The 21,746-nt window shown below is 44.1% G+C and overlaps 1 protein-coding gene across 2 annotated transcripts in view; it reads right to left on the reverse strand.

The window, feature by feature from the left end:
* Positions 1–21,746, reverse strand: part of ARHGAP25 (Rho GTPase activating protein 25) — an 83,965-nt gene that overhangs the window by 42,191 nt on the left and 20,028 nt on the right. Inside the window, exons 1-2 of one of the 2 annotated variants that reach the window (XM_057742804.1) lie at positions 4,157–4,203; positions 3,795–3,994 (exon numbers count right to left, since the gene is read on the reverse strand). In XM_057742804.1, the coding sequence (XP_057598787.1) occupies positions 3,795–3,977 (183 nt within the window). In that variant the 5' untranslated portion in view covers positions 3,978–3,994; positions 4,157–4,203. Of the gene's footprint in view, positions 1–3,794; positions 3,995–4,156; positions 4,204–21,746 lie in introns of those variants that run through there. The other variant, XM_057742803.1, reaches the window with a different exon arrangement.

The raw sequence follows: 21,746 nt of genomic DNA on the forward strand, positions 1-21,746 counted from the left end.
TCAACAGCTGAATTATATTCTATTGTACAGATACATGAAAGTTCCCTGATAGAACTTAGCCCCTACCACTGGCTCCTCTTTCCACATCACTATCATAAACTCCTACTTTAGAAATGCAGGGTGGAAGAGTATTTTTAAGAGGTATATTACCTTCCAGAAAGATTGTACAGATTTTCGTTTCCACCAGCTGTGCATGAGAATTCCTGTTCCTTAGTCTTTACCAACACTGGACTTTTTAGACAATTTTTGCCGTTTTGGTAAGGGAACCACAGTATCTCAACTTCCATTGCACGTCTTTAATTATGATTGAGAGTGAGCTTTTTTACATATGCTTTTTGGCTATTACATTTCTTTGGGAAATTGCCCATTTATGTCACTTGCTCATTTTTCTATTGTTGTTTCTTATAAATTTGAGACTACCTTAAATATGAAGAATATTTGTTTGCCAGATGTGTATGAGCAATTTTTCCTGTTTATTATTTGCCTTTTCAACTTATTATGTTGTTTTTTAAGGTACAGACATTTCTATTTATGCTATTAAATCAGTCTTTTCCTTTGTTGCTATGCTTAAGAAACACCTGCTTCCCAAAGATCATGCAGATAATTACACTTTCTTCTAGGATTTTTATAAACTCATTTTCACATGTACGTCTTCATCCATCCAGAATCATGAACGGTGTAAAACCTAGTATGGAAATAGACCTTTATTTTTTCCCAAGAATTTAGTTCATATCTTTCATTTCACTTCTAGATATTTGCAGTGTCTATGAATCCCAAAACAATGTTAAATGATAACATGATAAAAGTACTTTATTTTGAATAGACTTTTCTTTATCTTAATGAAATAATGATGGATACATGAAAAGTCTACAAGGATATCCACTTAATTCCTGTTTGTTATAATAATATAGAAACATCAGCCCAAATTCTCAACTAATGTGCAGGATGAAATTGGTAAAATAAATTATAGAATGTCCATACAATAAATTATTTTGCCACCAGTAAGAATTACATTGTAGACAAATATTTAATAATAAGGGACAATATTCATGACATATTGTTAATTTTTAATTAAAAAATATTATTATGCTAATTTTGCATTTAGAATAAAAGAGTTTCCAAATGTGCATGTGTAGAAAAAACTGGAAAAATTGAGGATTTAGCTGGCTATTTATTACTGATGGGATAATTCTTATTTTCTGCTTTGTGATTTTCTGCATCCTCCAAATTTCCTACCAAGCACCCATATAGCTTTTGTAATTAAAATATTCATAGCCACATAAAGCATTGTAAAAAGTTTGTTTAGGTTTTTCTGTAACATCTTACGGATGAACCCGAATGAAATTTTTGGCCAACCCAATAAAATATTCTAAGAAATTATCATTTTATTCCTGAAAGCTTTTTTTTAAAAAAAAAAAAAACTTTTTATATCTGAAATGAGTCTTGGATTTTATCAAATGCTTTTTTCAGCCACCTATTTAGGGGTTGTGTGGTTTTCTCATTTGACTTTTTTGACCTTGACATATTGGTCTGATACCTTAATAGCTTTCCTAAAAAACAAACCATACTTGTCATTCTAGAAGAAGCTTTACCTAATTATCCCAGACTAATTTAATCCGGAGAGGACTCGGAGTTTCCTCTTCCACAAGCAGGGGAGAAAAGCCAGGACCTCCAATAATTTATTTTACCCTTTGACATCAAGCATATTTTGTATGCTTTTACAAAATAGTTTTTTACATGTGCTTCATATCATGTAATCCTGCGACAGATGCAGGCCAGGTATGATTGTCTCATTTTACAAAAGAAGCAAGTGGGGTCCAGAAAAATCAAATAATTACATGGCCAGATGGTAGCAGAGCCAGGAAAAGAACACGAGCTGCCCCGCTACACCTCTCGGAAGTAAGCCTCACTGAGCTTCCCTTCCTGCTGATTTGGGAAGGCCAACGTGCCGTTGCCATCTCCCTCACTCTCCGCAGACAGGAAGACTTCCTGCTTCGGCTACTCATGCACCAGGAACCCCACCTTAACCTGTAACTGCTTGGCTCTGATAGGGTCTGTTTGTAAAGTGAAGGAAGTCTGGTTACCACACATAGGACATTGGGCAAGAGCCCAGACAGTGGTGGGGTCTCTGGCCCCTCTCCAGCCTCTGCAGGGACAGACACTCACAGAGAAGAGAGGCCGTTCAAAGGAACGAAGCCAGAAAGTTAGTCAAAACCAAGGCCAACTCGGGGCCCACCAGGCTTTCTTCTCTGATATTTTCTTTTTTTAAAGGCAGATCAGCTGGTTAACCAGGCACTGCCGATGTGTCACAGGGTGTCAAGCCTGCCCTTAGAGAGAACTGTCCTCTTCCAAAATGATCTTCTTGTTTCTTTACATACTCCGCCATCCACCTCCAATATCCTCACCCTTCTCGCGACTTTTTTTCTGGCTCCAGAAAGTTCTAGAGTCTGTCCTAATAAGTTCCTTCTGACCAAGCCCATTATTTCACCTCCACAGGCATGAGCTCTAGAAAGCGTGGCCAGTTTTCCTGGTTGCCTTAAGACATACAATTTACACTTGGGGTCTCTCAACTGTCAGTAGTATCTCCTTTTGCTCTCATTCACCATGGTGGCCATGAGGAATCAGTGAGGCAGGAAGAAAAGACCCAGGCCCAAGACTGAGGATCAAAGCCCTATTTAGCCCCATCCACTCCACCTGGAAGTCCTGCTTACTGTACTTTCAAAGTGTATCAGGGATCTGATCATTTTCCTCCAGCCCTCAACTCCCACCGAGATTCTAAATATCACAACCTCTCACCTAAATTACCCTTATGCCTCCTCCCTTCAGCCTTGGATCTATTTTCGAGCATGGTAGCCAGAGCCATCTTTTTACAGCATAAACCAAGAAAGTCCCCTTTCTGCTGGGAACCTTGCAAGACCTCCCGTTACCCTCAGTGTAAAGACTTACAGTGGCTTACACTGTCCTTTGCAGTTTGCACCCTGACCCCCTGCCCTCCCCTTTCTGACCTCATCCCCTCCGATGCTCTCATTCCCTAACTCTGCTGCCCCCACCTCCTTGCTATTTCCCACACACATCAGACATGCTCTACCTCAGGGCCTTTGCACCGACGGTCGCCTCCGCCCAGAGTGCTCTTTCCCTAGAGGTCTGCCTGGTTCATTGTCTTTCCTCCTTAATCTTTTCTCAAATGTCCCCCTTTTCATAAAGTCATTCGGACCACCCTTCTTAAAATTGTACCACCTCCCCCCAACGCTTGATCCCCCAGCCCATTCTATTTTTCCCTCATGGAACTAGTCATTTTCTAACAAAGCACATACTTTTCTTATTGACTAGGTTTATTTTCTGCCTCCCTCCCCCTCCCCCCCCAACTTCTAAATTCCACCTGGCAGGGTTTTTATCTGTTTTACTCACTGGATTATCTCAACTCCCAGAACAGTATCTGGTGTGCAGTAGATGCTCAATAAATATTGACTGAACAGACAAATAAATGAAAGCCCCAAATCAGTTGTCCTGAACCCAAATCCACTCTCCCTGAGCCCTTGCGCTCCACATCCCCATCAAGACCACACTGCCAACCTTGACTTAGCGCTGCGTTTTGGAAGAGCCCCAGTGCTCATCCGGGACTTCCATGGAGGAAGGTCAATCACCCTGTCATCTCTGCAACTCAGTTTACGTAGCTCCAAAAGGGTGAGAAGGAGAGAGACAAGTCCTTCCAAAGGACTCATCCAAGTAATCTCTGGGGCTCCATCCACCTCCCCCACCAGCCCTGGGAAGTGGGCAAATAACGAGGCTGGTACCTGTGGCTTCACGTCCTCCTCGTCCTTGTAGTAATAGAGCTGCTGCGCCCTCAGCACGAAGTACCTCTGCTGCCAGTTTTTCACAATGGACCTCTGCTTCTTCAGCCAGCCCATCTTGATGGGTCTTTCCAGCGGGTTGGGGGTGGATGCCGGGTGAAAGGCCGCCATCTGCTCCCCGGTCATCACGCTCCTTGACCGAGCTGTGGAGAGGGACAGACAGGCGGGCTGACTGGGGCTGTGAGCAGTGTGCAGGGAGGGGCTGGGAAGCACTGGGCCCCAGCCAGGCCGGGCTCACGGGCCCAGACCTGCAGCAGAGAGGATGCCCTGGGACCCAGCTAGCCAGCCGAGGAGCCCGTTCCTACCAGCGCCGGTCCCGGGGCCCCACACCCTCAAGGTCCGGCAGCTGGAGTCAGCCCCCTCGTTCTGCAAAGCCAGAGATTGGCTGGAGCCTTCTGAAGAGGAAGTGGCCGCAGCATCTGACAAAAGGTGCTTCCTTTTTCCTGCGTGGGAGTCGATATCTGACAAGAGAGGGGAGAAAATAATGCCTCTTGCTCTCAGGGTTCAGGGTGAGTCCCACGCAGCTGCATAGGCAGCCAGAAGCTGCCTGGCTTCTTCCACAGAAGGAGCTGCTGTGTCCCCCAACTCACTGTCCAGTACTGCTCTGCCCCAGTGCCACCGCCCCCCCCCCCCCCCCCCCCACCGAGCCCCTGTTCCCTGACCACACAGCCAGCATGCAGGATGCTGGCACATCCTGAATCTTCCTGCCCAGTTTCGTCAAGTGCTCTCTGTCCCCCGCCCACTGAGAGTGTCCACAACCCTTTCTGCTGGACCAAGAGCCTCCCCACAACCCACTACCTTTTCAGTTGGGTTGTCCCTCCCTTGTGGCTGACAACACATAAGCATTTGAAAGGAATGTGAATCAGCCAACAGGACACAGAAGCAGAAGTTGAATCCAGACCCCTTAACCCACTACATCATGTAGTAGGTTTTTGTTTTCATAGAAGAGCTCCGCCTGTCATCAGATTAAGATCCAGATGTCCGCAGCTTGTCTTCATGGTAACTCCCACCCAGGATAACTCTCTCCTTCCCTCCCCTCCACAGCGATCCATCAGCTGGCTTGTGGTCCCCTGTGGGTCATCATGGCCTTCCTCTGATTCTCCTCCTCCCTCTTTCCCAGCTGCTTCAACAGTGCCCTTAAAACCACATTAGAACTCCGTGTCTCCTCAACTTTGTGCTGGGTGCGCTCCACAAATGTCTGCCAGTCCCTGGTGTCTGTATTCTTCCCCTTGCTGGAGAAAGTCTTCAGCTTATAATCCCCTTATCCAGCTTCTGGCAGTCCCCGGAGCACTCATGATGTAGCTGAACTAAGCCAATTCCACTCTCACCCCATCTTATCTCACCTGGTAAAGAACAGTTTGTCCTTTTTGACCCTGGGTACATTGTGCAACTTCTCTGAGCCTCAGTTTCCTTGCTTGTTAAACTAGGGTCATCATAGCCCCTATTCTATGGAATTGTTGTGGAGATTAAACAAGTTAATATACATATAAACCATTTTGCACAGTCCCTGGTCCAAGGTAAGCAAATGTCACTCATTATTTTTTACCAAGTAACTTTACTTCCTCTTGTGAAGACAGAGATCATCTTTGAGAACCTCCTAAACTTCCCTCTTCATTTCAAAATGTTGCTCCATCACCAAGCTTTCCCTCTTCCTTCATTCCCATCTTCAATGCATTAAATCAACAACCTCTCTCATTGCTTTTGATTCTTTTCATTCTATTTCCTTCTAGGCCTGTGGTTTTCAACCTTTAATTACATTCATGACATGCTTTCCAATACCAGAATTTTATACAGCATCATAGAGTCTTTCTTCCACTGACTCTAACTGGATTCAGGGTTATCACCCCATTTACACGTTTCATCCTGTTTTGCTGTCTGAAGTGCACTCCGCCCTAACTGGGCTCCCTTTACCCCATAAAGGGTCTGCACTGTGGTCACATAGCCTCATCCGCAAGCTGCCAGCTGCAGTCACCCCTCCCACTAGGGACTGGAGAGGTCATCCTATGTTGTACACGAGGGCACAAGACATACTTGATTCAACCTCCTATTGGACAGACATCATAAGAGTGCAGATACCCCATTGTAGTAAAAAGTAACGGCATTTTGACGACAATTTAGCAGCGTGCTAGCAAAGGGTTTGCTTTATATCCGCGTATCCCAGCACGCCAGCTAAGCATTCTATCTTTGATCTAGCTCTTCAGTTCACTGCTATCTTTGAGGCCTTCCATCTGTAACTCAAAGAACAGCCACTCTAGGGCTGATCACTTGCTCTAAGGCTCTTGAAATGATCTGAAGGAACCAGAGGAGGGTGTGGGCAGGGATACGGTGGGGAGGAGGGAATCTGAAGAACGGTGCACAGCTGTGTCTCTCTCTAGGCCAGAGACTGCAACTTGGAAAGACTCATATTTATACTAGAAAGAGGGCAGAGATGGGAAGAATGGTTCACATACAGAATTTTGGGAGAAGAGAGAAGAGTGAGGGATTCTTGCAGACGCGCAGGGATTTTCCTCCCTTGGTAGCCTCTGTGTAGCCCAGCCCGTGTGACTTTTGTGATTATCCTCTGAAACAGTATCAGACTTGGGAGGGAGGACCCCCCCCCCACCCCGGCAGCAAGTGCATAGTAAGAAGCCTTCACATGGCTTCCAGGGTGAGGCCACCTAAGGCAGCCAGCCCAGGAGAGGAGGGAAGCAGATGGGTGCCATGTGGTGACTCTGAAGACTCAGGTCCCCCCAGACTCAGGCTACCCCTCAGAGACCATAGAAACTGTTAGGACTACTCTAGAAAATAGGAGAAACTGAAGGACTCCAACAAGCATTGAAGAAGTAGGATCAGGGGTGCAGGAGGCAAAACGACACCAGAGACTGAAGAGAATTAACTCAGAACAGAAGAATTCAGCTGCTCAGATAGCTCTGGGAAATTTTTTATGCTCTGTAGTGGCAAAAACAACCATAACAAAAACAAACATGCAACACCCAAAACCTCCCCCTGAGAAGCATCTGTGCATTGCAGAACAGCCTGGCAAAGGAGGAGTAGTTATGAGAATCTTATGTTCTCAGACTTGGCCAAGAGGGGTCTTGAGGTCTTTGTGACAAGTAGGCAACCACTTTGTCCGCACACATAGGATCAAGGCCCTGGCTAACTATCTGTTATATTTCAGAAATAATCCCATTCGCCCATACATCCACCATACACGATATGACTGTGGGCATTCGGCCATGAGTGTGGACGGTGCAAAACAAGCTCCCATTGCTGGAATGAGGCCCGAACACTGGGGAGATGACCGCAGGGGTTCTGATGAGACAGTGATGAAGCAGGGGATCCTTCTGTCCCACATAAGAGCCACCTCCCACCTCGGCCCTCAGCATGGCTCATCTGCCAGCCCTACAATGAGACAATGCAATATCAAAGCAGAAGGACTTCCCTGGTGGCACAGTGGTTAAGAATCTGCCTACCGTTGCAGGGGACACGTGTTCGAGCCCTGGTCTTGGGAGATCCCACATGCTGTGGAGAAAATAAGCCCATGCGCCACAACGACTGGGCCTGCGCTCTAGAGCCCGAAAGCCACAACTATTGAGCCCACAAGCCACAGCTACTGAAGCTTGCACACCTAGAGCCCGTGCTCCACAACAAGAGGAGCCACTGCACTGAGAAGCCCGCACACCGCAAGGAAGAGTAGCCCCCGCTCGCTGCAACTAGAGAAAGCCCGCAACGAAGACCCAACACAGCCAAAAGATTAATTAATTAATTAATTGTTTTAAAAAGCCAGCTGATCTTCCTTTAAGAAAAGAAAACATCAGAGAAGAAAACTTGGTGGGCCCCGAGTTGGCCTTGGTTTTGACTAACTTTCCGGCTTTGTTCCTTTGAACAGTCTGTCTTCTCTGTGGGTGTGACTTGTTCCCGGATAAAGTAAACAAAGAAATCTGTTACTATTTATGGGGCTGTTTCTCATAATGAAAATAATAACTGTGATAAGCTTTGCTTGGGATCCAGTCATCACACACAGAGCGCACGCTCCCAGCCCCTCGGGAAGGAGGTCTGAGCTGGGCTGCGGGCCGGAGAGGGGGCTGCGGGCAGACCAGCGAGGCAAGGCGGGTAGTTGGAAGGCAGTTGCTAAGAGTTTGCTGAACACTCTAGGGAGGTGGGAAACCCACCCTCACTCTGGTAGATAAAGAAAGAACAAGCCCCCAGCACTGCACTGTCCAGTCCAGTAGCCGCTTTCCGTGACTGGCTACGTACGTTGAAATGAATTAAAATAAATTAAATTCAGGGCCTCAGTCACACCAGCCACGTTTCAAGCGCTCAGTAGCCCATGTGGCTCATGGCTGCAGTCATGGACAACACAGAAAGAGAATATTTCCATCACCACAGAAAGTTCTATCGGTCAGCACTTCTGGGAATCTGAATGGAATAGAGACATTAAATAGAGAAATTAAACTGGAGAGTCCAGAGAAGTGGCTTCCGGTGGCAGAGTGAGAAGTTCAACCTTGATCTGAGAGGTACTAGGGAGCCATCTCATATACCTAAGCAAGGGAGGTCCGGGATAACGTAGAGACAAGTTGTGAAATTGAACCACATAGGCTGCATTTTAGTCTGCAGGTGAGGGAGGGCAAGAAGAGACATAGACAGGAGAGACATAGATAAAGTTCCACATTCTCAGGGTGCTGTTTCTGCAGTAGAAGTTAGCTGCTTTATGCCACAGGTTGGAATGAGAAAAAATTAAAGGAGGAAGTATAAACAGAGAAGTCACCTCGGGAGGCATTATCACTTCCTTTCTTTATCTTCTCATCTTCTGACCCCTCTCTCCCCTCCGAGCCCCCCACCCCCACCCCGATAAAATCAAAAAATCATCTAGGGTTTACTTCTGAGACATTTCTTCCATCTGCTTTCAACTCTGCATGAGTTTAGATTCTATTCTAGAGGCTCTGAAAATGTGAGTGAGATGGGAATAGTCCAGTCAAAGCTGGAAAACTATGGAAGGCATTTTCTCAATATGTTGATTTGAGCAGTGCATTAGTCTGGGAACCTTGTTTAAAGAAATTTGAAGAGGCAACAGAATTTATATGGCTTCCCCACGCCCCCCACCCCCACACCCTGACACCCTCTCCTGAGCTGCAAACTCATCTACCCAACTGCCTGGAGGTACCTCTGTGAGGATCTCAAGGTCACGTGTTGCTGTTTGAACCTATTACCTTCGTCCCCCTACTCTTGGGGATAGTGGATTTTCTTGCTGTGCCTCCTTTCTCCCACACTTAGACCTGGTGCAAGGTCTCTGTAAAGTCCCAAGGAAAACAGTAACCTTCTCTGTCTTGCATTGATATCTAAGTTGATCTCCAGTGCCTCGAGTTAAAAATGTTTCCTTCAATGCTAGTCTTCTCTGGGCTCATTCTTTGATTTCTGAACATCTATTATGTTACTTTCCAGATCGGAGATTCTCACGAAGCAGGGGTTGCTGCCTGGAATGGGAGTGAAAGGCCAGAGGCTGTCATCCTGTGACAAGCAAAGATCCAGGGCCAGCCTGGGTCCACCTCACATGCCTGGGCCAGGAGCTGTCCTGGGGGAGCAGATGGCGCCCCTGGCTGGATAGGTGCAGCCACGCACCAGGAGAACAGCTTCATGAGAGTAGCACCAGCTGGGTTTCAGCCCTGCTCACCCTTTCTGCCAAGGCTCTTGACCATACCCTTACACAAATGTCCATGTTCTGCAAGAGGACCCTTAAGTGTATAAAGGACCGTTCAAAAGCAAGGGGTCCTTTATAAAGAAGTGGTTGAGTTTCTGATCTCAGTGGTCTCTCTCAGAAAGAGATATTTGGCTGCGTAGGTGAGCAGAAGGCCCAATGGCTCAGGAATAAATATCTTTTCTTTAAATTTGTTTTTTTATTGAAGTATAGTTGAATTACAATGTTGTGTTATTTACTGCTATGCAGCAAAGTGACTCAGTTATACATGCATATATATTTTTTTCATATTCTCTTCCATTATGGTTTATCAGAGGATATAGAATATAGTTCCCTATGCTATACAGTAGGACCTTGTTGTTTATCCATTCTAAATGTAATAGTTTGCATCTATTGTACTAATCCCAAATTCCCAGTCCATCCCTCTCCTTCCCCCACTTCCCCCTTGGCAACCGCAAGTCTGTTCTCTATGTCTGTGAATCTATTTCCGTTTTGTAGATAGGTTCACTTGTGCCGTATTTTAGATTCATTAGATGTTTGTCTTTCTCTTTCTAACTTACTTCACTTAGTACGACCATCTCTAGTTGCATCCGTGCTGCTGCAAATGGCATTATTCTGTTCTTTTTTATAGCTGAGTAGTAAGGAATAAATATCTTTATGCTTTTCTTTCATGTCTGTGGATTATAAGATACTAGAGCTATGGAGAGGTTCTTGAGGGCAAGGACCACAACTTATTCATTTCAGTATCCTGAGGACCCTCCTCACTGTGTCTGGCTCAGAAAAGTTAACTGGAAGGAACAAAGAGAGGAAAAAAGTGTACGTGTGCATGAGTGTGCGTGTGTGTGTGTGTGTTTTATAAGGAGAGAAAATAATGTTGAATACAGTTCAAATAGAAGATTCATAGGATGGGTCCTCTTTAACAAAGAAACTCACATCCTTTAAATTAACCAATCAGAAAAATTTCTTGAGCATTTCTTACGTGTGGGGCATGGTGCTAGGTAATGTGCAGCATTTGAAACGTAGAGAAAATCATCTGCATTAGTGAACTCGAGACTTGCGAGGCTTCAAATACTTGCTGTGCACGCCGGCACACAGAAATGCATTCCACTGCGTGCTGCTGCCAACAGCTGCCTCCATCCCAGCCCTAGTTCTCCATGGGCCAGAGCCCTGGCACATTCCCCTTGTATTAAATAGTAGATTCATAATCAATCACAAACTGCCAAATGTGAAAAGATGCAGGCTCAGGCAGCAGAAAGTAGATTCCCAGCAGCAGGAATTTTTATAAATTTTTTCCACCAATCAAACCACACTTTCTAGAAGAGCATTTGGCTCATTGAAAGTTCTCAATAAATGTTTCTTGAGTGAAGAAAATAAACATTTTAGAGAGAAATGTGAGCCACCATCAGGCATTTCATATTTGTAACAAACATTGGCTGATCTCTACCCATTTGTGGGATTTCTAGATATGTTCACGTGTGCCCACGCAAGCGGAGTGCCCAGGGAAGGCAGAATCCCTGATGTAATAATGACCCACACAAACAGTGACGTATTTAGTGAGGTCTTACCGGCGCCAGCAGCCATGCAAGCACGCTATCTATCAAGATCAAGTTGGTCTGCGTAGAGAATGGACTTGAGGACACGGTGGGGGGTGGGGAAGGGGAGGCTGTGACGTCGTGAGAAAGTAGCATTGACATATATACACTACCAATTGTAAAATAGATAGCTAGTGGGAAGCTGCTGCATAGCACAGGGAAATCAGCTTGGTGTTTTGTGATGACCTAGAGGGATGGGATAGGGAGGATGGGAGGGAGGCTTAAGAGGGAGGGGATGTGGGGATATATGTATAAGCACAACTGTTTCACTTTGTTGTACAGTGGAAACTGGCACAACACTGTAAAGCAATTATACTCCAATAAAGATTTGAAGGGAAAAAAAAGATCAAGTAGGTCTGGTTGAATGCTCACTGTACCTCTTTGTGGTAAGCTCTATTTTACAGACCAGGAACTGGAACTCAGAGAAGTAAAGTGATTTGCCCAGGTACGCAGCTAGAAATCTAATTTTAAAGCCCAATATCCACACCTAGGCCACACAGCCCACAGAGAGGCACATATTATAGTGGTAAAGAGAGGTACCTAGACTGGGAATCGTGTCTAAGGGTTCACAGTGTCAGGCAGTAAGGGTTAGATGAAAAGGGGACGGGCCACTATTCCCAGCCCATCGCGGAGACACCAGCCTCTGCCTCCACCCATTTTGCCGCAATGTTATGTGTTAACCACCGTGTGCTGCTTTTTCCGTCCAACGAAAGCTCTGCAAGGCTCTGCAGGCCTTGATGAAAGAGTGACAGGGAAGTAGTATTGAAACCTCCAGCCCAGCACCGAGGCTGTGCTGACACCCCAACGGGAAAATGGGCATATTAGTAGTCCTGCTGCATCTTACGGGCTCTCTGCACAAGCTCCTTTGAAGAGACCGAAGGATCCTGACCAAAGCCCAGTGGGGCCGAGACGTGGGAGGGAGGAACACGGGACCAATCTGTGGGGGGCCCAGCACTCGGCCCACAGGGCAGCTCACAGAGGGCCCCCCACCCTGGCTGAGGAGGCAGCCCTGGGAGCAGTGGGAAACAAGCAGGCCCATCACGGCTGCCTCCCTGGAGGTGGTCAGTGGGGGTCCGTACACCATTGCCTGCAGCCCTCGCACCCCCACACACATTCACACCCACACGCAGTCACCCACACACTTGCTCACACGCTTACGCCCACGCACACCCCATCCCCTCCACCACAGCTGCAGAGTCAGCCTGTCCTGTTATCAGACTGTGGGAAGACAGCCCGCCTAGAAGAAAATTGCCTTTTAACTTCAGAACCTCCAGGCCCACTTTCTTTATTCCTGTTCTCTTTGCCTTCTCCAGAGCACACTGACCTCTACTTTGAAACTCCCACTTTTGGGGGAGCGGGGGGGGGGCCTGTAAAAATCTTTCCACTTTCAAAACCTGGCATTTAGACTTTAGGATAAATTTACCCTCTGATTACGTTCCTGGATTTTTTTTCTTTTTTTTTTTTAACTCTCAGTTTCACCTTTAACTTGGGCTTGAAACACTTTGCTCCACCCCCACCTCCACAAAAGGTAATATGCGATGTGAGACTGGGGACAGCCCGGGTGCTTGCTCTGTTCCCTGGAATTCAGTCTCAGGGGCCTTCCCAGGATGCTTGCCCTGAGACAAATTTACACAACCTAGTTCAAAGAAATGCCTAAAGTTGTCCCCTGAATATCTGCCTCCAGACCCAGGAATTGAGCAGGTTTAATTTTCCCTTGTTCTATAGCTCGCAGAAATTCATTGTTTGATAAGTGAGCCTTTCAACCTAAAAGAACAAACTTTGCTTTGCAAAGGGACTTAGCAACACAGCTATGTCTTTTGCAGGAAGAAGTAAAAATGTGGTCTCTGTGGCATAGGAAGGAGAGACAGAGAGAGAGAGAACCTGGCTTTCTGTTTCTTCCTCAGGCTTGCAAGGTCTGCACTCTGAATTCACTGGACCTAGGCTGCCTTTCCAGGGCCATCCCTCTGGGGTTCACATTCTGGGGCTTGCGTGTCTCTTAGGAATGTACAGAGAAGTTGTCTTTTGCGGGTGTGTGTCTCCATGTGTTGCAACACTTCACCAGCCCCCTCGGCCTATCTTTGCATAACAGGAAGCCAAGAGTAAAAACAAGAAGCACTCAGAATTGTGAGCGCTTCCGACTAAACACTGCTCGGAGCTGCCTCTTCCTCAGCACACGGTGCAGTGGAGATTTGGCAATTGAGTGGCACACGCACCCCAGGGTAAACACTGTGGCCCCTGCACTGCATCCAAGCTAACTGGCTTCCCAGACATGGATGGAAGGAAGGACTTTGCATCACTAACACAGTAAGCTCTACTCATTAGAAGAACTATTGACCCTTCCACTGTCAAAGCCAGTCTTTATTCTAGGTAAGGGGTTCTGCTCAGTCACCAGTATTCATAAATACATAGTGCATTACAATGCTTGAAGTCCTTGTGTTTTATAAGCCCAACTAAATTCTACGGCTCCAGTAACTCACAGCAGTGACCCAGCCAGGCAATGCCCAAGGGCTGGCCCTGATGATCAAGCACTGGGCCTTGCTGAAGCTACAAGCCATTAACCAGCCTACAGATGTCACTCCAGTCTGTTCCTAGGGGCACTCTCTGGTCCTTGGGAATAGTGATTTTTAACCTCACAATTCTACGAAGAGTGTGAACAATGAACAATTGTTGCAGTGGGATGGGCTGGGCGTACAAGTCATAATAGGTTTCCCTTACTCTACAGTGTGAAAAAAAAAGATTCCTTTTTTTTAAATTAATTTTTATTGGAGTATAGTTGCTTTATGATGTTGTGTTAATTTCTGCTGTACAGCAAAGTGAATCAGCTATACATATACATATATCCCCTCTTTTTTGGATTTCCTTCCCATTTAAGTCACCATGAAGCATCGAGTAGAGTTCCCAGATTTATACAGTAGGTTCTCACTTGTTATCTATTTTATACATATTAGTGTATATCTGTCAGTCCCAATCTCCCTATTCATCCCACCCCCACCTTGGTATCCGTATGTTTGTTCTCCACATCTGCGTGTCTATTTCTGCTTTGCAAATAAGTTCATCTGTATTATTTATCTATAATCTGATAAAAAGATTCTATTAAAAGTGGAGGCAATTAGATTATGGGTGGAGGACAGAGGATGCCCACAAATTATTAATTAGTTTCATTGGTGTGATTAGGCGTGTGATGAGGAAATACACTGTCCATGTTTTCAAAGATACATACTGAAGCGTGGGGAATAAAAGTCCACAGTGTCTGGGATTGGCTTTAAAATATCTCAGCCAAGAAAAGGAAAAAAGAGAAAGAAAGGGATAGGTAAAGCAGAGGTGACAGATTCTTCATAATTTTGAATTTCAGTAATGGATATATCTGGCAGTTCATTATCCTTATTCTCTATGTTGGTGTTTGAAACGTATGTGTAATAAAAAATTCTTTTTCAAGATTCTACTAGGCTTTAAAAAATAAATTCTTTTAGGCTTAATTTTTCTTCACACATCAGCTATTGCCCTGAACTTCAACTTGCCGGTTTTCCCAGGCCTGCACTTCCAGACCTGTTAGTTACTCTTCTGAGCACAGCCAAGTGATGTTACACAGATGTTCTACCACACACGTACACATTCCGCCCCGGACAGATCCTGCCCCTCCGTCTCCCCCCCGCGCTGTCACTTTATCGGTTAATGAAGGGGAAGAACCGAGGGACTCCTGGTGCTTCCAGTTATGGATAATATTTCCTGTAAAGTCGGCTTTTACTCAAACTGTTAATGGTGGTGATGGTTTATGTGTGTACATGTACACACACGCATACACACACACACACATATATATATAATTCCCCAGGGTTGCGGAAGGAGCTTAAAAACAGCTGTTGCGAGGAGGGCAAAGAGGATTCATCTTGCAAGAAAATTCCTCCTGACCAGAAGCAACGTCTGGGACATAGGGGGCCTAGTTCGATATCAGTGGAAAGGACAGAGGGACCGATTATCAGCGTTTACAACGACAAAAGTTGAGGGAAGTGCTAGTCCATCGGCTCCTGGGGCCAACACCGGAAGATAGCCTCCCCCCCAGCTCTGCAGCAGGCAGGCAGGCAGCCTAGAGCAGTGGAAGGCCTATCTGATTGGGCATCAGGAGACCCAGGTTCAAGTTCCAGCTCAGACACAAACCAGCTGTGTAACTCTCTGGGTCTTTCTGAGTGTTCATTTCCTCATTTGCAAAATGAAAGGATGGAAATAAAGCATCTTGAATGCTTTTCCAACTCAATTTAAAAAAACATTTTTTTCAACTCTGAATTTTTTTAATTGACCTATCAAACATCTTTTGGCCAACTACTTTGTTCTGTAATCCTGTTTTTCAGGTGTGATATGTCTAGCTTAATTTGCCAATGCAGGCAAGACTCCAGTGCTATATCAAGATCACAGGTCTCTAGCGATGGGTTTATGTAATTGGTTAAAAAAAGTGAATTTGGCAAAAAACATAATCTGGGTGATTTTAATCAGACATAGATGGTTTGGAATGCCCTGTTAGAGTGTGAATTTCGATATTAGGCTGAAGAAGATTCCCTAAGAAGTCCCAGTAATAATACAGGGTAGGAGGTATAAAGACAAAAGCTACTGTAATTATTACTCAAGGACTGACAATTAAACAGGCTGCATGATCAATTTATTCTGGGGTGATACCATAGCTCCCAAATATTACAGACCCATCATCTTTCTGGATGCAGCTCTCCAACTTTAAACCAAGCTTTATATATCAACATCTGTAGATACATCCATGCCTTTTCGACCAAGAAGCCTTCTACTAATTTAGTTGAGATAATAATGTATGTATCTTAAATTTGTTTAGAAAGACAGTCACTGCAACATTATTGTTTAAACAATGTAAGCAAGTAAATGTCCAACAACATGGAATCAGTTGAATGAAGCATGGTATGCCCATAAAGTAAAATACTATGGACCATTAAAGCTGATGCTTTCTTGGGTTATAATGACATGGAAAACATTGAATTTATGTAGTTAGGTCAAAAACTGCTTAGTCCAAAATAGTAGATACAGGGTGACTCCATTTTTGTTAAAAATACACACACATGCACACATATTATAGTGTAGGAAAGTCATAAATACATGTGTGGTGTAGCACAGAAAAACATAGTGCAAAATTCACGCCAGACTGGTGTAGGGTTATATGTTATTTTCCTGATAGGTGGGATTGTGGGTATTTTTTATGTCTTTTACATGCTGTCATTTTTTTCATAAAGAAAACAAAAGTTATTTGAAAAATCTCTATGTCAGTTTTTTCTTCAATAATCTGCAGGCTGTCTCCCAATTTAAAAATTTTAAAACTTAACATGAGTCAAACAGAATTGACTGAGAGCAATCTGTCCCAATGTTAGGAAGAATTTCCATAATCTAAGCCAAAGTGAATTCCAAAAGTTGTCAGATAGAGCATTTCAGAAGCTAGCTATGTTATCTTGGGCAATTTGCCCTTCCTTGCCTGATGGGATTATTTGCCAGCAGAATACAATGTATAAATGTCCTTTATGAAGTATACAGTAGGTATAGATTTGCTTATTATTATTGTCATTAACAAGAATAAGTTCTGCAGATCTTAGTTTCTACATATATAAAATGAGATGGTTGAAAAGGATGCTTGCTAAGGTCCTTCTCAGCCCCCAAATTCTTTTACTCTCTGTATGCAAGCAGTTTCTACTAATACCATAATGCACGCAGAGTAGACAATTAGGGAAAAGGGGAGCAGAGCAGATCCATTATTTAGGAAAGAAAATAAGAGAGAACGTGCTCAGGGAGGTAGAGAGATCAGTATAGATTGGAGGGTCAGCCCAGACATCAGAGAAACCATAGAACCAAAACAAGTTCTTTGGACCTAAGAAGGGGCAGGGCTTGGGGGAAGAGAATAGGCAGCAGGAAGGCCTGAGGGAGTATGAGGGGGCTCTGAGGGAGCCTGGGAAGAAAGGAGCTCCTGGAATTCTGGATGGTTTGACCCCATGGTGTAACAGCCCCATTTCCAAATTTCCATCAAAATGACCAAAGAATGACTTCAGTAATAACAAGGGGAAATGTAAAATGAAAGTAAAAGTAAAGAAGGATGCTGTCTGCGAGCTACGTGTGGGGAGGAGGATTTCTGTGAGCTGGAAGCTAGGCAAGACTAAACTGAGAGAAGAGCCGACCAACCCACAGTTCAGTGTCTCTGGAGGAGCAAGTGTCCACGAGAGCAGGACGGTCCCCCACAGAACCTGCACCACCTCCTAGAGGGGAACAGTAGCACTGGAGCTGGGAATAGAGGGAGGCCCTCAGAGCGCAGGGGCCTGGCTAGACACCCTCTGCCGCCTCCAGCTTGCCCCAGCGGCTCAAAGTCCCACCAGAAAAGCAAGGGCGGCCCTGTCTTGTTGGTTCCTAACCTGGGCCACTGAACCACTGAGAGCAGGGGGCACTTTTCCAGCTAACCCGGGGCTGCCCCAAGGAGAAAAAAAAAGAACTTCTCCATAAACAGCACTGCACTCCCTAAATCGAATGCTTCTTAAAAAGTTACAGGTAAGCTTACCATGCTACCCAGCAATTCCACTTCTAGGAATCTACTCACGAGAAGTGAAAGCGCATGGCCGCAGATTTCTTGTATACAAATGTTTCCAGCAGCATTATTCATAATGGTCAACATGGAAATGATCCAGAGTCCATCAGCTGCTGGATAGAAGAACACAAAGCACGTAGCTGTGCAATGCAACACTGCACCAAAATAAAAAGGAATGAAGTGCCGATATACCTTACAAGATGGTAACCCTACAAGATGGTAACTTATGCTAAGTGAAAGACACTGAATGCAAAAGACAGCAGGTTGCAAATCCATGTAAGAAATACCCAGAAAAGTCAACATTATAGACAGAAAGCAGGTGGACACTTGCCTGGAGCTGAGAGTGAAAGTAGAGATTGACTGTAAATGGGGCAGGGGGGAGCTTTCTGGAAAGATGAAAGTCTTCTAAAACTGAATCATGGTAATTGCTGTACAAAGAACAATTCCTAGCTCATTTTATAAAGACGATTTAAAATAGATCATAAACTCCATAAAGTGAAAGACTTGCCTGTTTTGGCACTCAGGTAGCCCAAGTGTCTAGAATACTCCAGGAAAGCAGATATTTCAATGTTAGGAACACTATTCAATGGTTTATTACAGCAATAGGTAAAAGAATTGAAAAGCCATAGATTTTCAAAAAATTGTGATTTTTACATTTGATAAATTTCAATAATGATGGATATTACAAAATTAATTACCAAGAAGAGCATACTTCCTCAAGTGGTAAAGAAATTTCCATCTCAAAGCAAAGTGAAGGAGCTGAAAGAATGCTCCATGCTGCTGAAAATTCAGCTACTGAAAATTGGAAGAATCTTCAGGAAAACTTCAAGAAAGAAGTTCTTAGGACCAAGGCCAAGTCTTTGGTGTTCAGCTGTGTAAAGAAAAGTGATGAAGGTGAGAGTTTCAAAGAAACACAAAATGACACAGCAGAAACTTTCTGACACTTCTACTCTGTCATATAATTGAGAGCTGTGTAATGTGTGAACATTTCCATTGCTGTGACATTTTACAATTCCGTTAAAATTTTTTTGAGTTTTGGCAGAAGAAATCTTTCTAAAATCCGTGAAACATAACCCAATAGAAAAAAAAAAATCAGCATCCAGGTCTTGCTTAGAGCTACTGATGTGGGAAGTCACTGAGATTTGACTTTTTCGTAAAAGAATATTCTTCACCAGCATTTCTGTCCACTTCAGGCTGTGCTTCGTGGTACGTGAGTGAGGCTTTGCAGAAGGCAGAATTTCCTGTGACGCTGCCGCTGACACCCTGCATTTCTGTTTCCTCTTCAAAGCTGTCAAACTTTATCAGCTGTCTGAAAAAAAGAAATGCTCTAGGGGGTTTCCCTATTATCACCCAGGGTCCTCACAAAAATGTCAGGATTTCTTCTGAAAGCATCTGTCTGAAGTGTGGGCCTCTTTGACAGGCAGACACAGACCTTTGCCCTGATCCCTCTCTTTGCGGCTGGCCACCCCCCCGACAGTCCTCCCAGCCTCTGCACCACATCTCTTGCTGCCCATGAAAGATCTGGAAGAACATCATTCTTCTTTCTTTCCCCTTTATCCATTTGTTTGCTTTTAGTGGATGGCCACTGAAAGATAAACGAAGCCTTGAAGTCGTAGGTGCAGAAGCTGAAAAAGCAGGAAGCACAGATGGACAAACAGGAAGCAGAAGATGGGGAACCACGCATGGGTGACTCGGTGATTGATACCACGACATGCAGGATTTTCCCCCAGTTCCAAGTCCCTCTGGTCTGGCACATGTTGTAACATAAAAGAGATTTTCAAGGTGAAAAATCACTTATGTTTGCATAAGGTTTTGTAGAAAGGGAATAATTTCACTCAACTCAATGTATGCACTAAATGGAGATAAAATATCTGACGTTTTATGATGAACTTGCATGCGGGTACAATCAGAAAAGTAGTAAACAGCTTAATGTGAAATTTATAACATGGAAGAAAGGATTTATTCATGTGCTCAAGAATGGATCATACTTTTTTCTGCTTCAACTTCTTAACTCCACCCTTCCCCTCTCTCCTTCATTTTTCTGGCATTTCCTTGACTGTATCAACTGTGAAATGGGAGGACTTCAAATCCAACCTAAGAGAAGCAGAAGGAAGCTGTACCCAGACTGAAGAATAGCCCCAGAAAACATCTGTTCCTTTGAATATATGGAAAGACATTTCCATATATTCAAAGCTAATTAATAGCTAATTAATTTACTTGAACATTAAATCCATTGAGATACAGCATGAGTTTTGTTATACAAGGGATGGATGTATTTGGGGGGATGAGTTTCCAGAATGCCACTTCTACTTGCATAATTTTGAGAAAGAGACTTCACAGTGACATTCGGAAGTGTTTAGCCATAAAAATAGCACTGACCATTCCAATCTCCAGCACTTTCCCCTGCATGATAAAAAATACTTTGGAAAATGTGACTTCTGTGATCTTTGGGAGGAGTCCTGGAAAGGGAGGGCTGAAGGTTCAGAGTGACACAGGAAATCTGTGTGTGCAGTGCTTCAGTGTGTGGGTGTGTTCACATGGGCAATGCTGGAGAGGAAATATGAAAGAAAATGTTTGCAAACCTTTGCAGGCAGGAGCTGAATGAGAGGCTCAGAGAATCTATAAAATTTACAAACATATTTGATATCCATGGAGTATCCTGCGTTGGGATTATCAAAAACTACTCGACACCAAAAGCACTATGTATAAGAGAAAAAAATGGATACTGGTTTTGTCAAAATTAAAATCTTTTGCTCTTTGAAAGGCACTGAGAGAATGAAAAGCAAGCCACAGATTGGCAAAAAAAATTTGCAAATCACATATCTGACAAAGGAATTGTACCCAGAATATATAAAGAATTCTTAAAACTCAACTATAAGTAAACAAACAAACCAATTTCTTAAATGGGCAAAATATTGAACAGATACTTCACTAAATGAAAAGATGCCAAACATCATCAACTGTTAGGAAAACAGAGTAAAACCACAATGAGGTACCTTTGCAATCATATTAGAATGACTGAAATAAAATTTAAAATCAAAATAACAGTATTAAAGACTGGTAAGGATGAGAAGTAACTAGAACTTTCAAGCATGGCTGGTGGGAATAAAAAATGGTACAGCTACTTTGGGAAATTATTCGGCAGTTTCTCACAAAGTTAAATATACACTTACAATATGGCCCAGCAGTCTCACTACTCAAAATTTACCCAAGAGAAATGAGACATTATATTCACACAGAAACCTGTAAGCACATATTTATAGCAGCTGATTCATAACCTTCAAAGATCAGAAGCAACCCCAGCGTCTTTCAACTGATGATCAGCTGCTTCCATGTACTGGAATAATACTCAGCAATAAAAAGGACAAAACTATTGACACAAGCAGGAACATGGACGAGTCTCAAATGCATTCTGCTGTGTAAAAGCAATCAGACTGCAGACAGGCTACGGTCCCGTACAATTCCTTTTATACAACATTTAGGACAAAGCAAAACTATAGGGATGGAGAGCAGATGAGGGGTTGCCCAGGGCTGGCTAAGAGGGGTTGTCTAAAAAGGGACCTTGCTGGACCCTTCTGTATCTCGATTGTGGCGGTTATCACATGACTCTGGGCATTTGCCACAACTCATACAACTGCAGACCAAAGCAAATACATTTTACTAGATGTCAATTTCAAAATAATTTTTTTCATCTGCTCTCATTTGTTGCAATGTTTGTTACACAGAACCACCTGACATTCTCACTTCCTCCTGACCTTCAAAAGTTTCCATAGCTAATATAAATTCTGAATGGAAAAAAAAAAGTGACTTCTACCATCCCACAGTGACTTGGGGGAGGTGAGTAGCCTCAAAATACATAGGATGAAGGGGAAGCTGAGACTAAGCGAGAGAGTAGCACAGACATATATATACTATCAACTGTAAAATAGATAGCCAGTGGGAAGTTGTTGTATAACCAAGGGAGTTCAACTTGAGGATGGAAGATGCCTTAGAGGACTGGGACGGGGAGGGTGGGGGGGACTCGAGGGAGGGTGGGGGGGGAGTCGAGGGAG

Source organism: Hippopotamus amphibius, chromosome 7, assembly GCF_030028045.1.
Source record: "Hippopotamus amphibius kiboko isolate mHipAmp2 chromosome 7, mHipAmp2.hap2, whole genome shotgun sequence".
Taxonomy (NCBI): Eukaryota; Metazoa; Chordata; class Mammalia; order Artiodactyla; family Hippopotamidae; genus Hippopotamus; species Hippopotamus amphibius.